Below are 15,844 nucleotides of genomic sequence, written 5' to 3' on the forward strand. Positions count from 1 at the left end.
CAGGCCAAAACAAAAACACAGCAGGGGAGGTGGTGCGTGCAAGCCACTTCGAGCAGATGCTTTGTCCACAGTCACCGAAGCAAGTGATGCGAGAACCTTCAGCTTTGACATGCTGACCCAGTTTCCACTCCATCCTTACCAAAGAGGAGTTAGAACCCGGCAAAGGAACCAAAGAGCACTGCATGGTTCAGATGACCTGAAGTGGTCTTTAATAAATGACGTGGATATGGAACAAGCACTGCATTACTCAGTTATTGCAAACAGCATGTGCTGCAAATCCAAACCAGTGGCACCACTAATAACCCAGTCATTAAATGGCCCATACCATGCAAACCTAAATCTTCCTCACTTTTTAACGAAATACATTAATAAATAGGTCTGATGTAGTATGTGAAAACTACTGTTCACTCCCCAGTCCACATAAGGAATCTAAACTACCAGTTTTGAATTCACTGATTTTGTGATATCACAAGAAAATAAAATTACATTTCACTGCTGTCAGAACAAAACCGTGTATCTCCAAAATGGTAACTTTATAGGAGAAAGAAAAAACATTTTACTTTTAATGCAAGTCAATGGAACCAGAATGTCAAAAGAGGACAAAATGACAAAAATGGAGATACAAGGTTTTGTTCCGACAGCAGCGATATTCAAGTGTTAATCAGCCCAAGTGTTTGCGCTGAAGTTATAAGGAGTGTTTCAGGCTGTACTGCTTTTTTGCTTTCTGAATGAAGCACAATCAGAACAGAGTTCTTACACATAAAATGTTTGGTTTTATGTATCAAAAATGATCTAAATTGAATTTTACATGATCATTTTCACCGCTCTCATTACTCCTTAGAATTAAACAGCCTGTTTTTGTCACAGTGCCTTTAAGATATTATATATACATAATTCAGAACTGAAACACTCCTTATGACTTCAGCACAAGTGGGCAGGGCTAAACTGCTGTGGGCTGAATAGGTGGGAATATGCAAATGAGTTGGTTCTCATGACATGACAAAAACTATTTTTTAAAAAGGGCTGTTTTTGCAGTCCAGATTTCAAATATGAACTGGACTAAAACAGAATAAAAATCTCAATCCAACGTAGCCCTCTGTGCTGGTTAAGCACGCTGCAGGTTTTTTTCCATTAGTACACTGCACACCCAGAATTGCAATGCCTGCTGAGTAGGATTTGTATGCGCTTAATCTAGGAAGGAATTTTTTTTCCAAGTGATTATGGAAATATTATTTAGCTGGGCTATGACTGTGCAGGCTGAGCAGTCAGACCCGGTGGTGGCGGTTTTTGGAGGCCTTCCACAACGCTGACTGGACCTGCTACACTTCCAGGCACATGATGTCACAATGCACAATGTGTCATCAGTACTACCTGAACCATGAGCTTCAAATGCATAGTCATAACATGTACATACAAGAAAAATACAAGGATAATTCCCAATTGTGCCAGACAAATTAGGATAGAACGGTAAAAGTATGCAAAAAGGCCAATATCAATGTAGCAGCCAAAGGACAAGCTCACCCAAATACCAACCAGGCACAGTTTGCACAGTCTGGCATGAAGTACAAGGCAAATATCACTTTCAAAGTACATAAAAAATGTAATGAAAATGAAATGTTTTGAAATACAAATTCTAAAGTTTGGAACAACCCATCACAAATTATTTATTTTATTCAATAATAACTCTTACAGTGTAGACTGGAAGACTAAGCTAGCCAGCAGAAGGCATTAGAAGATGTTTCATTCAATATTTCAAGTTGTTTTTAACTTAAGGCAACTTCATTCTCCATGTTTTATATCTTACACTACTATCATCATTTTATACACAAATAAATTATTTTATGTACATTTTATAAGGCAAAATAAGTTTCCAAACTTTTGAACCACACTGTACAGGGTTATATATAAGAAACAAGTACTTACGTTTCTCATCATCCTCGTGTACTAAAGATGCTGCTCTTGACAAAACATCCAAAGGCGTTTCCATCCTTGGCAGCAAAACCTGATGGAAAATTATAAGTTCTGAAACGCCAGGGGGTTGAAACAGGTTCTAAAAAAAGAAAACCAGCAGCTTTCTTGTTGCTGGACAAGCCAGGAGGGAAAGACAAAACCCATCCTGTGTGACTTGAGTTCTTGAATAAAAGTAAATAAATAAATAGAATATGAAAAATAAAAAGCTTCACTGCATGAATGAAGTGCCAAACATCTCCTCATCCCATTTCCCACACTTAACATTCCAAAGATACCACTGCAGGTTAGTTTGAACTGGGGGTTGGGAAGGGAGAGTGGGGGGGGGTCACTTAAAAATGCATGCAGTGGACACTTGAGCAGGAAAAAAGCTTTAGAAACTTGTTTTGCACCATTGCAAGCTAGTTATCTTCTTTTCACAAACGAGGCTAGTCGAATTCTCCGTTCCACCTTAAATGAGCAGGAGTTGCATTCTGACGCCTGAGGCGTCATAATGGAACTGCTGCATTATTTAAGGTGGAACGAGGAATTCGCCTGAGGAGCCAAGCTCGGCTTAGTTATTTACAACGGAGTAGCAGGGTGAAGCATGGCTCTCCAGGAAGTGACCAGTGTGTGTTTTCTTATCACCAGCTAAACACCATGTGAGGTCATTTAATTTCAGCCTAAACTACTTAAAAGTGCATTTTAATTTAGTTTTATGGATTATTTGACTACTCTAATGAAGTCGTGGTGTATGTATATACCACAACTTACTTTGTAGCGTTCTGCAAGTGTATTTAACCTCAAATAAAGATTATATTCCTCAACGTTTTGCAAACCTCATGACATAAATAAGTGCTGCTATAGAATAAAAGTCGTGCTCTCAACGCGCGTAAAGAAAGAGCTCCTCAGCCTCAGTTACATACCCCTTTGCAGCGCCACTTTGGAAGGTCGTAGGTCACGAAAATAAAGGATTTTAAATTAATAAAGCCCTCAAGGTGCTGTTTAGGTCCACAGAAAGTGCCAGCAGTGCTCCAAGTGCTTCCAAGTGCTCCAGAACTCCGTTGAGGCGCAGCGCTGGGCGAGCTGAAGGGAAGAATGATTGGAATGATGGAATTCTTCCTAGCAGGTGGTGAGAGGGGAAGATTCTGATTGGCTGAGGACCATAAAATGAGATCAGCATAAATTATGCAAATACGCGGGTGACATCATATCCTAGCAACAGGTAGAGTTTACAAACGTGCTGGAAATATCACTTTTTTCAGGGTATGAAGGTATTTAATGATGTTTAGGTTTGTTATAATAACGCTAAAGCCAAAAAGTGGACTTTAATACGCTATTAGTCGTGTGTAATACATACATTTCAATTCTTCAAGCGTCCTTTAATAAAGGAAATGGTTCTACTTAAAACCATGAGTTGGTGCTACATAGAAACATATACACTGATCAAGCCTAACATTATGACCACCTTGTTTCTACACTCATTGTCCATTTTATCAGCTCCACTTACTATGTAGGTGCACTGTGTAGTTCTACAGTTACAGTTATAGATATGTAGTTACAGTTATCTGTTTCTCTCATACTTTGTTAGCCCCCTTTTACCCAGTTCTTCAGTGGTGAGGATCCCCATGGACCCTCACAGAGCAGGTACTATTTGAGTGGTGGATCATTCTCAGCAATGCAGTAACATAGACAGCGGCACGGCTGTGTCTGATCCACTCATACCAGTGCAACACACGCTAACCACCACACATCAGTGTTACTGCAATGCTGAGAATGATCCTGAACTGTAGAACTACACAGTGCACCTATACAGTAAGTGGAGCTGATAAAATGGACAATGAGCGTAGAAACAAGGAGGTGGTCATAATGTTATGCCTGATCTGTGTACAACACATTTTGCATCTGTCTGAAGAAAAGTTCACCAAGCAGAGAGCCATTTAAACATGTAAATGATACTTCGAGTGTTCGTGGTCTTATAAAGTACCAATGCCTTTACTGAAAAAAAAAACAGCTTTTTACATGTGTCCTTTTAACTTTTAACTCACGATTTTATATTGTTTTTGTTCATCAGTATTTTCTCACTGCAATACCCAGCACGGCTTATGCAAATCGCCTAATGACTAAATCCTACACAGGCAAATCTGGATCACTACATAGAGCACTGTAGGGAACAGAACTGGTGCGTGGTTGTAAATGATTTCAGACAGCAGATTCCGTCACACAAACACTATAAACATTAGCAAGCTCTGCCATTGTAACTGAGCTCAATGAGGGTACATGGAGCTAAACGGCTAAAACCTAAACGTTAAATTAGTTTCTAATCCCTTGCCCTCAACTTTAATTTAATTTTAGAAAGGAGAAGGATGTATTTCGCTAAAAAAAAGCAAAGAAACCTGAAATGTATGTTTCCTTTTTTCTACAACCAACTGGTTTTGGGCAACAAGATACTAACATTACTGCTACCGAGTGCTGACTGGTTGGCAAGCAGAGCAGCTCTTTGGCTGTTCACACTCACTGCTGTCATAAACATACATGAGGTTTCATAACTCGAGTCCAAAAGCTCTTAAATGTAACAGCAGTGTTAAAACATTTTATGATGTACAATGTTCAGGAAATTAATGTATCCTTTTATATTAAAAACGCTTAAGCACTTATAAATATGACTTTTGCTTAATTGCTCCATCTTAATCCACTTATGGCCAGAGGTGGACGAAGTACACAAATCATGTACTTGAGTTAAAGTAGAGATACCCAAGGTAAAATATTACTCCAGTAAAAGTAGAAGTCCTTAATCTAGACCTCAACTTGAGCAAAAATACTAAAGTATTCGCCTTCAAATGTACTTAAGTATCGAAAGTACTATCAGATTAATTATGGCTCTGATGTCCTGTTATCATTTTTATAACAAGACTCACTTCCTGAACTAATTTTAGGTGAAAATCCTCCAGCGTCTCTCTTGGTAAACCAGTCTTTTAATAGAACGTCATTTATTAGTGACGCTGACATCTATTAAAATGATCATAAGCACAAAACACTGAAGGTAAACAGTTTCCATCAGGGAGAACCGAGTGGCTCTGAAATCACTTTTAAAAACAAGCAAAGTTTCAGTTTAAGATTACTTTCTAAATTAGTTACAAGTTGAATAAAAACTTGCTTTAAACTCAGGATCACAAATAAGTTTTCCTTTACTGTATTGATCTGTAGGCCTCTGCTCATAAACATAAACTAACCTAAACTAATTTACTATAAAATGAAATAGTCACGACTGCATATATGTACATATTTCTATATTGTGGTCTATTTACACAAAGTTAGGTTAGTTCATCATTTAGGTGACGTACCTGCTCCCAAATTTTTACACTGCTGCACTGATGTTGAACCGTGTGCTGCACTGGGTCGGTATGATGCTTTGCACTTCTGTTGTTTTGACATGTTACATGTTTATACACACAAAAACCAAAAGGAACGACAGATTTCTCAAAATGTAGTGGAGTAAAAAGTAAGATATGTGACTTTGAAATGTAGTGGAGTGAAAGTAAAAAGTCGCCCAAAATGGAAAAACTTCAGTAAAGTACAGATACACAAAAAAACTACTTAAGTACAGTAATGAATTACATTTACTTAGTTATTGTCCACCACTGTTTATGGCAGAGAAACATCATCTCCCATGTGATGGCTCAAACGGAATAATAATAATAAAAAAAAGGATTAATAAATAAATAAACAAACAAACAAACAAACAAACAAACAATGTCCTTCTTAGTAGGTTATGGGCAAATCAGGGGAGCCAAACACACAAATTGTGACAAACATGAAATTATAGATATAAATATATAACTTGTTTTTTTAATTGAAAAGCAACCAAAAACGTACAAAACAGCAAATGGCATCATTGCCATCTGAACACTTCTCTAATGGTATTACACTTAGACGCAACTTTGTGGGATCTTATATAAAATGTTATAAGCTCAGATCTGAAATGATTAAACTAGGACAGGGTGCACACACAAATAAAAGTCAGTCAGTGCAACAGAGTTCGTTAAAAGCAGGGAAAGAGACGAGAAGTCATGGCGTCTTTCTCCTCCAGCCTTTCCACATTTTCCGCAGCTTTTTCGTACTATATGACACTGATTTCAGGAGTCCTTTGGAAAGAGTCAAAGCATCAGTTTTTGCACTTTAGATAATATGAAACTGGTCAGTGAGTGAAAATTTTATATGAGATAAAACAGACAAACTGATTTACCAGCTGTAATGATTCCTTTGGCACTCTGTGATATGCTGGAGGTTTTCACTATCGAGTAGATCCCTTTAAAAGAAAAAGAAAAACATGCTATCAGAACAGAACTCATTTACATATGCGTTAAAAGGCCCACTTTTCTTCTATTTTACATTTTCACTCAATGTACACTTAAAATGTTTGGTTTTATGTATCAAAAGTGGTCTAAATTTTTACATGCTCATTTTCCAGCCTCTCTTTATATACAATAATATGCAAAAGTTTGAACACCCCAAGCATCTTAGCACAAAGATGATTCTTAAATGGTAGAACAAGCATCAGGCTTGTTAAAATGCTTCTGGGAAAATATATGGCCAAACGTATGTAGACACCCCCCACTAATGACCAAATTGAGGTTCATCCACATACATTACTAACAGCACTCAGCCAATCTCCACAAACAATGGCAGTAGAATGGGTTATACTGAAGAGCTCAGGAAACACTACCTACGCAGCACAGTGCCAAGAGCAAAGCTTGGTGGAGGAGGGATAATGGGCTGGGGCTGTTTTTCAATGCAAACACATTTTAAACAATGAAACACTTCCAGCTGTGTGTCAGCAGTTTGAGGAAGAGCTTTTCCTGTTCCAGCATGACTGAGCACCTGAGCATAAAGCAAGAAATGGCAAGACACCCTAAAGACAAGGTTTGACCAGTTTGGTATGGAAGAACTCCGGTGATCTGCACAGTTCCCTGACCTCAACCCCACCGAACACCTTTGGGCTGACTGCGAGTCTAGCGTTCTCACCCAACATCAGTGCCTGACCTCACAAATGCTCTTTAGACTGAATGGGCACAAACGCCCACAGACACTCTCCAAAATCTTGTAGAAAGCTTCCCAGAAAGGTGGAGACTTTAGCTGCAAATGGGGTCAACTCCATATTAATGCCCATGACTTTTGGAATGGGACATCCAAGCTCATATAGGAGTGATGCTGACATATACTTTTGATCATACAGTGCAGCATGTTTAAACAACTATTTTGCACAGTACTGTACATGAAAAGGCAATCATATTTCTGATCCGCATGATAGTTTTGGCAAGAGTTTTACGCCGGATGCCCTTCCTGACGCAACCCTCACCATTTATCCGGGCTTGGGACCGGCACCAGAAGTATACAAAGTACACTCCTAATGGCTGGTCGCTGTGGCGACCCCTAAAGGGAGCAGCCGAAAGAAGACGACGACTGTACATGAAAAGGAAAGTTGGGCTATTCAGACAAACCTCCATGTGGCCAAACCTACGTAAACCGGTTCAGTGAGATGAAGTAATACTCATTACTGAGAACCTTATCTGGTTTAAAAAGTCATTCATTATTTGTTCTTTTCATGTTGAGCTACTTGCAAATAAACCTGGATGCTGAGCGTTAACGTACGGTCACTAATCTGCGAATCGTGTTGCATTCTATCAGCAGCAGTAGCATAAACCAAGATTAGCAAATTCAGCACTGAGGCCCACGGCTCCCTGAGGTAATAAAAACACAGGTGGCTGATCCTAAAACAAGCTGTGGACCCATTAACCTTGACATGGCTCATGGTTAAGTCGATAAGCTTTTTGATTTTTGGTATTTTAACACCTGCAGCTGAGTTCAGGTGAAAGTCGGTTTGTTTTAGTCACTGCTGAAGAGTCCATATCACGGTGTAAACTAAGGATGCACGCTACTTGAAACACAGCCTTTCATGTGAAGCACAAAATGGCCCCATAGTTTTCTATCACAAAAAGTTTGCCGTAAGACAAAAACATAGTGCTCACAAGACGGGAGTTTTAATTTGTTGTTTACTCTCTACCACTAACATGCTATAGAAGGATGCATAATTATAATTCCTCAATTTTTCACTAGAACAAACTTTGCTAACAACCAAATTATACAGTTGCTTAGAAAAGGGGTTCTTTTATGAGTGCAATAAAACCAAATTGAACAGAAAGCAAAATGCCATATAATTTGTCTGTAATGTATGGAAAAGCCATCACTACAATGCAGAAACGTGAAATGCAACGCATACAGGACATTACTTTCCCATAGCGACATGTAGAATACATGCCAAAATGAAAATGTCACTCTGTAAACGCAATCTTGTGTGTTTTTTTTAATACGTTATGATTGCATTTTACTGAGGCATATATGTTTGAAGTGCTGCATGGTTAAAGGCTGTAGCTGTGTACTGATTACATCACAAGGTGGGTTGTGTTCAATTCTGACAAATTCAGCATTTTATTTTTTTAAATTTGACTTGTATTGTTTTTCAGTAATAAGGTCAAGTGTCGTTAAAATGATTGTCATTTTGGCACGCATCATCATGCGTGCCTTGTGTTTCACGTTTTCCCACTGAAATCATTTCACAATTCAGCACAAATGTCTCTCCATAGTAATGAGGCAAGCCAAGAAAAACGTCTAGGCCAAGCTTTGAACACCCTTGGTCAAATGACACATTTCCCTGATGAGAATGACGTTGATGTAAAAATAAGTTAACACATTCTCTACAGAGAAGAAACTTATATATGGCACTTTTCTGCACATTTTAGTGCACAATTTTTATTTGTGTTCCAAGGTTAACATCTTGGGGGGGGAAATTAAACCATAAAATATAAAACATGCCATAACTTTCGCCCAGACAACATTTTAGTTTAATTATGCTATGCAAATAAAGACTAATTGTGCATTAAAATGTACAGAAGCTTTCTCTGTAGAGTATGTGTTAAGTTTAATGTTCACTTACTAAATCAACAAAATATTTGACCCAAATTTTTGCATATGACAATGTACTTGACAGTAACTTTGCTCTATGGCCCTAAAGAAGTCTTTTTGAGGCTAGTTTGTGCAGACCTAACAAAGAGAACCTGTTACCTTGCTGTACTACTAAGCCACAGTCAGGGTCCTGAGCCACCTGCAGCAGAATCTCCTCCACATCCCGATTCTTCCCAGGTGGATCCACCAGCCGAGTGATCTGTTGCTGGAGGGTCCTTGGCAGAGCCATCAGCTGAGTAAACTGCCCCTCTGGGCTTTTGTCCACCTGGAGACAAACAGATGTGAAAAACTGAGCTCCCAAAATGAAATATTTCAAGATTGTAAGAACTTCTCAAATGCTGAGTAACCATCAATCACCAGAAGTTACATCTGACAACAGAAGCTGCCCTTTACACTGTGTGAACCCTTCATGATGAATGGAGAAATTAGAGTAGTGTAAAAGCGAGTTCTACCATTTTTTTCCTTTTTTTGACAGGGAATTATTACCTTACATACTTATACTCCTCTAACCCACACTTAGCAATGGGCATTGTGGCCTTAGGTTCATATTCATATTAGTCAGTGCTTTTCTATAGAGATTATAAAAACTGTGTCAGCAATTAATGACCTTAAAGTAGCCGAATTCACTCATTGACTATCTGGATACGCTTTAACATATGGTGCACATTCCTGTGGGACTTGATCAGCCTGGTTCTAAATCCTTGTCAACAACAATTTCATCAATAATGCCAACCGGAAGTCGTGTTTGTCACATTAGCACGGTGATTACGAGAATTCACATCCGTTTTACTTTTATTTATGTCAATAACACTGATGACAGTGATCACTGCTGTAGCCCTGTTTGCTCCCTCATTAAAGAAATCTGTCTTTCTTTAAAGTAAAATAAATCCAGCAATTAAACTATTAATCTACCGAATGTTCACGCAAGGTACAGTCATGAGTGGAGAAGTGCAGAGGTATAAAGTGTGCCTTCTTCCTTCTGAGCACAGGTGTGTTTTAAGCCCAGAGGTGTTTGGTAGTCTCTTTGCTTTGTCAGCAAACCTACAAATCAGACAGCGTACCCCGCAACCACACCCCTCTCTGAAATTCTCTGCCCCCGTAAATATCAAGACTTCTTTCCTCTTCCTGGTGATGGATAAGCAGTGTTGTAAGTTTTTGTTCCCACAACACTGGGCATGTTTAAACAGTTCTAGTGTTCTTAACGTCAGGAAATCTGCCCTGTAATACAGTTATGAATTCAACAGCCAGTCCAGTCAAAAAAGGAGCACTTTCTGAAGTTGAGTCTAAACCTCTATAGGACATTGGTGTCACAGTAACACTGACTTTACATATTACGAATACGAAAAAGAAAAATTGATAAGCAATTTAGCTTCTTTCTCATTTTAAACATTCTCATACACTATATAGACAAAAGTATTGGGACACACCTCAATCACTGAATTCAGGTGTTTCATTCAGTCCCATTATCAGAAGTGTATAAAATCAAGCAACTAGCCATGCAGTCTGCCTTTGTAAACACTTGTAAAGAATGGGTTGTTCTGAAGAGCTCACTGAATTTGAGCGTGGTACTGTAATGGGATGCCTGCAACAAGCCAGTTCATGAAATTTCATCCCTCATAGATATTCCACGATCAACTGTGAGTCGTATTACTGAAAACTGGAAGCGTGTAGGAACCACAGCAACTCAGCCACAAAGGAGAAGACCACATAAAGTTATGTACTTTTTAGGGGGTCAAAACTGTATTTTTAAATTGTTGAATGAAAAATGAACTGCATTTTTAAATACCATATTAAATAAGAGCTACATTAAAAGAAATAAATGACTAGCTATTAAGAACAATGAGTTGCATATAATTATGCCACTATATTTTGGTATGGGTGTTGCAGCAGCATTCATATACCTGTCTCACTTTATTTACCTCTTAAAAGTGAAACGCAGATTGGCAAAATGAAAATGCTATATTGTCAGTTGCTACCAGATTGCTAGAATACTCAGGTTCTGATCTCTAGTGATATATGTGGAAAATGTAATATTGAATTTTATCATAGAAGTTAGCATAAAATAACAGTATTAGAACAACATTTATGATGTGCGGTCAGTGTTTCACTATTACAAGAGAAAAGGAGGAAAAGAATTAGCCTGTAACACCGCATTCACATAGTATATCTGATTATATATTATTTATATACCAATATTTTAAAACAGAAATTTGATATACACTTATTGATCAAAACTGCCTCTGAGCTCTAACCACTCACTGTCCCCTCCTGCTGGACAAAAACTCTATGGACAGCATTAAAATACTCAGCTCACATCTCACCTCCAGCCTCCCCTGCTGTGGCTTGTACACCACCTGTGGGCAATCTTGCAGAATGTTATTATATAAGATCCTGAAGTGCTGCATGTTGTCCTTCACAATGTTGGATACTTTGGATTTATCCTCACCAATCACCATCCTGAAATCCCCTAAAGACAATACACAATCAGAAGAGACCATCGTGATTAAACATGAGTAATTAATCTCACACGGCATGACGCTAAAATACAGACATGTGACTCAGGGCTTTTGTCACTATTTCAGAGCCACAGATTTCAAAAGCATTTGTTGTTCGACACTTGCGAAATTGCAACTGTGGTTGTTTATAATTTGTTTCGCATCTAGTGATGCCTTAAAATCACTAATTTCTGGAGAGATTGTGTGTTCACGTGTCATTATACCAAGGTTATATCAGGTAACTGACAGACTAAAATTGAGCGACATGACACAAATGCAGCATCACAATACTTTACAACAAAATCACAATATGACATCTATCACTGTACTATAGTTTTCTGAGTACTGTGATTAAGTCAGGACAAAACACTCCAGCAAAACAGCAGTTTTAAAAAGTTTCTAAATTATGGGTACATTTTATATTCAATGCAAAAATAAAAAATAATTGTTAAAAAATAAATTAGTATAAATCTGTTGTTAGTCAGGTTTTTACTATTTTTATTCTCCTTCATTTTTTTAATTCAATTTTACTATCTTTTTATTTTATTCTGTTGTTTTGTTTGATTCTTTTATTATTCTACTATTTTTTTGAATTTATTCAAACTAGTTTATTGAATAACCCTTATTTTACAGTGTCTAAAATTTATTTTTAGAAGTAGTAGTAGTCTTCTCTACTGGTTTAATGATATCCTTAAGCCTTATTTCACTCTGTTACTCCATTATTATTTAAATATATTTACTCTCTTTAGTCCCTTGTTTTCATACAGTATAAAGCTCAGCTACACTGTAACTGGTGGCCACCCTCACTGTACCCCGAGTTTAAATAAAGGCTGGTTTACTGATTGCTGTTTCAACACTGAATTGAAACAGTCATACATGATTATGAGTGAAAAGTACAGATGCATTACATATAGCACAGAATGAGCTCTGCATGGTCACCAGAGTAAGAGAGTCCAGCTATCTGGAGAAAAAGGTCTTCCTCAGAGAAGCTCTCTGGAAGCATAAGGAAGGAGGCATTCACAGCGCTCTTCAGATTGGCCACCAGCGCAGCGCGCAGCTTCCCGTTCTCACTCTGCAGCAGAATCCGCACCTCAGGAAGACAAACAGAGTTGAATAAAGTAAGACGCAGAGTTATTTTAATGTGTGATAGATTAGCTGGGATGTTGTATTTAATGTACCGAAGATCACAGATGGTCCCTTCAATATGTCCTACACATCTGAATTTTGACATGGCCAGTTATTCTACCAAAGTTATATTAGTAATTATAAAGCATCTTTGTTAAGTGTGGGTGACAGAGTAAATATCTAACACTGCAATACACTCACTCATTCACTCAATCGGTAAAATATTAATGTAATAATATAACAGGCTTACATCTAACCAGCCACAGTTAATGTGTAATGTTCAATATGTCATGATAACTATAACATACTGCCATATCAACCACCACTTACAGAAGTGGGTGTGTGTACAGATCCTTCATCTAAATATGATGAAAGCTGCTAGTAATCAAATACTGCCATCTGTTGGTTCTTACGTGCTACTGCATCATCATCACCGAGCATCAAAAACAATCCATATTCAGGAGTAACAGATGCTTGATGGCATTTTTTGGGTGATTCACACCGTGGTGGGAGAAACACTCACTGGTTTGTGTAATCGTCCTGCTACATACATCGTTTTCCAGTGAAGTAGATCATCTATCAAGGCATCAGTGCTGATGACTCCATATTTGATGAGCTGCAAGAACAAAATTGATGTTGAGGCCTGTGATGATCCAGTTCCACAGCAAATAAATCGGCTACTAAATCACCACAACAACAACTGCTCACTTTAAAATCTCACCACTGTTAATCTTCAGTGCTGCTGGTGATGGGTGTTAGTGCTGCATGAGACACATCAGTGAAATACTGAGGACAAAAAAAAAAAAAAAACTCCTCGTGAAAAAATAAAAAGACTTATGAATGGAGTACCTACCCGTTCATCGGAGGGCACCAATGTGTTGAAGTACACTCCAGCTCCATAGTCGTTCTGAATGCTGCTTATCTGCTTTGGACCAAGGTATTTCAAGAAAGAGTAGTGTTTCCTGTTTTCTATCAAGTTCATGGTGTGCCAGGTGACGGGGTCGTCCACTGCGAACACAAAGTCCAGCATGTTTTTCTAAAACAACAAAGGGAAATAACTTGAGTGACACACCGTTTCGCATCTTAAGTGGGCAACTTGCCTTGGAAATGAAAGAGTGAACAGTGAGCTGACACTGTTTAAAAGCTAACACACTAGTGTCTGATTTTGATAAAGCACGCCATCAGATTTCTTTACAGTGATGACAGGAAGCAAGAGATGTGATGTCTGGTTGCTAATAGTGACAAAACAGTGGTATATCTGGAAAAGGTTTTGTTTCGGTACTATTTGGCCTCAAAGCACCCTTCACATACCCCTCCATCATGAATGCTTTTAAACAATATTTGTTTTATTGACTATAAAATAATATTAATTAAATTATAATAACAAAACTACAATAAAACAATGTTTCAGGCACTGAGCAGCGTAATCAGCGTAGGGGGCTGGAGGTAAGGGAACTGGCCCTGTGACCGGAAGGTTGCTGGTTCAATCCCCAGTGCCGACAGTCCATGAGTGAAGTGTCCTTGAGCAAGACACCTAACCCCCAATTGCTCCCCTGGTGCCGTGGATAGGGCTACCCTCCGCTCCAGGCAAGTGTGCTCACTGCCCTCTAGTGTGTGTGTATTCGCTAGTGTGTATGTGGTGTTTCACTTCATGGATGGGTTAAATGCGGAGGTGGAATTTCCCCGGTTGTGGGATTAAAAAAAAGTATCACTTAACCTAACCTAACCCTAACTATTTCATGCAATAGCTTTCTATAAAGGAGCTTTTAGAGGTGGATGTCTGGTTCCCATTACCACCACTGTAAACAGCTCTGACTGAGCATTTCACACAAAAACATTCTGAATGACTCTGTTAACATCTTAACCCCTTTAACTGAGCAATTTTGGAAAATTAGTGCTATTCCCCTTTAAGACACAGGATCATGAGGCTGAGCTAACGAGATGTTTAGGCCACAGCTGATTCCGCAATTTACTATATTAAGGCCACGAGTTAGAAGAAAATTAACTTGTGGCCTCAATATATTAATTTGTGGCAACGCCTTATTAAAAATAACCAAGATGTCACATCAGTGGCCAGTATTGAAGCCACAATTTACTAAACTGTGGCCACAAATTACCATATTCAGGCCAAAATGTACTATATTGAGGCCATGAGTTATGAGAAAACTAACTTGTGGCCTTAATGATTTTGTGGCCATGTCTTATCATTACTTAATCATCACAATGTCACCTTGGGGACCTGTACATGACAGAAGCTAGTTAAAAAGATGAAACAAATACAGTTTAAAGGTTGTTTCTTACCCCCATCTGACCTTGAGCAGTGCCAGCCTGTTTGAACACTGCAGAGCCATAGGCGAAGGCTAAGCTAATATCCTGAGGAAACTGTGACAGAATCCTCCGGAAGAAAACGCTCGTATTCTGCAAAGCTGGAAGCGTCATTTTTAATGTGCAGGTTATCCAGATAACCCTGTATCTCCACGTTAAAACGCGTTCAAACGTCAACGTGCCTCATGATGGGGATTAACCGCCGTACTAGCTCATACGGACGAGGCTGAGGTTGGATTCCTGTTCGCCAGCTGTTTATCCTAGTTTTCCCGTTCCACCTTAAATTGAGCAGCAGTTACATTCTGGCCCCTCAGATGATATAGACCTGGGGTTCACTACAGCTCGCGAGTTTTATATTATATCCCTTTATTTTGAATAAAACAGTTGATATTTTTGCTGTTAGCGTAGACTGAACCAGCACAACGTTGCTGTTTATAGCAGTGACAAAGCGCCACAGCGCCATCCCGCGTTCTGGCGGTATTGATAATTCACAATCGCTAACTTAGTGACCCCAGTGAAGTAACATGAATGAATGAAGATTTAAAACCTTTCAAGATTTTTAGATTTTTTCAACAGTTTAGATGTAAACAAAGTAATTTAGAGTGGTTTGGTGTGAAATGGTTGATTGTAGAGGCTTGGAGTTCTTTACAGTGGTAGTTATAGGAACCAGGGATCGCCAAGGCTACAACACAAATATAACCATTTTATTTACTACCCAAAACCACCAGTCAACCTACACGTAGCTTCTTAACTTTTATATGGAATGTAGATGATGGTGAAATAGTGATACATCCACAATAAGAAAATAAGTAAATCTTGGCTTTGGGGGCAAGCCTTACTACACCCTGCGTGTACCTCTACACCAATGCCGTTTAGGCCAAAATCTTCTCAAACAAATGTAAAACAGTGTGTCAGACATCAGGCAGAAC

The 15,844-nt window shown here is 38.6% G+C and overlaps 2 protein-coding genes across 4 annotated transcripts in view; both read right to left on the minus strand.

Moving 5' to 3' along the window:
- Nucleotides 1–3,028, minus strand: part of vgll4b (vestigial-like family member 4b) — a 49,266-nt gene extending 46,238 nt beyond the window's left edge. The window contains exons 1-2 of the mRNA XM_037532382.1: nucleotides 2,874–3,028; nucleotides 1,924–2,002 (exon numbers count right to left, since the gene is read on the minus strand). Coding sequence (XP_037388279.1) covers nucleotides 1,924–1,987 — 64 coding nt within the window. The 5' untranslated portion in view covers nucleotides 1,988–2,002; nucleotides 2,874–3,028. The remainder of the gene's footprint in view (nucleotides 1–1,923; nucleotides 2,003–2,873) is intronic.
- Nucleotides 3,029–5,767: 2,739 nt separating this feature from the next.
- On the minus strand, nucleotides 5,768–15,352 carry tamm41 (TAM41 mitochondrial translocator assembly and maintenance homolog). 3 transcript variants are annotated; one of them, XM_017704706.1, is made up of 8 exons: nucleotides 14,892–15,352; nucleotides 13,444–13,626; nucleotides 13,114–13,206; nucleotides 12,405–12,555; nucleotides 11,292–11,437; nucleotides 9,070–9,235; nucleotides 6,194–6,256; nucleotides 5,768–6,092 (listed from the first exon to the last, which is right to left on the minus strand). In XM_017704706.1, exons 1-8 carry the CDS (start codon nucleotides 15,027–15,029, stop codon nucleotides 6,016–6,018), a joined length of 1,017 nt encoding a protein of 338 aa, XP_017560195.1. In that variant the 5' UTR covers nucleotides 15,030–15,352; the 3' UTR covers nucleotides 5,768–6,015. The 3 variants fall into 3 exon arrangements, with proteins under 3 accessions (XP_017560195.1, XP_017560196.1, XP_037387982.1); XM_017704707.2 differs by having other exon boundaries at nucleotides 13,444–13,598; nucleotides 14,892–15,017; XM_037532085.1 differs by lacking the exon at nucleotides 14,892–15,352 and adding an exon at nucleotides 13,312–13,351 and having other exon boundaries at nucleotides 13,444–13,583.
- Between the last annotated feature and the right edge of the window lie 492 nt (nucleotides 15,353–15,844).

Source organism: Pygocentrus nattereri, chromosome 21 (genome assembly GCF_015220715.1).
Source record: "Pygocentrus nattereri isolate fPygNat1 chromosome 21, fPygNat1.pri, whole genome shotgun sequence".
Taxonomy (NCBI): Eukaryota; Metazoa; Chordata; class Actinopteri; order Characiformes; family Serrasalmidae; genus Pygocentrus; species Pygocentrus nattereri.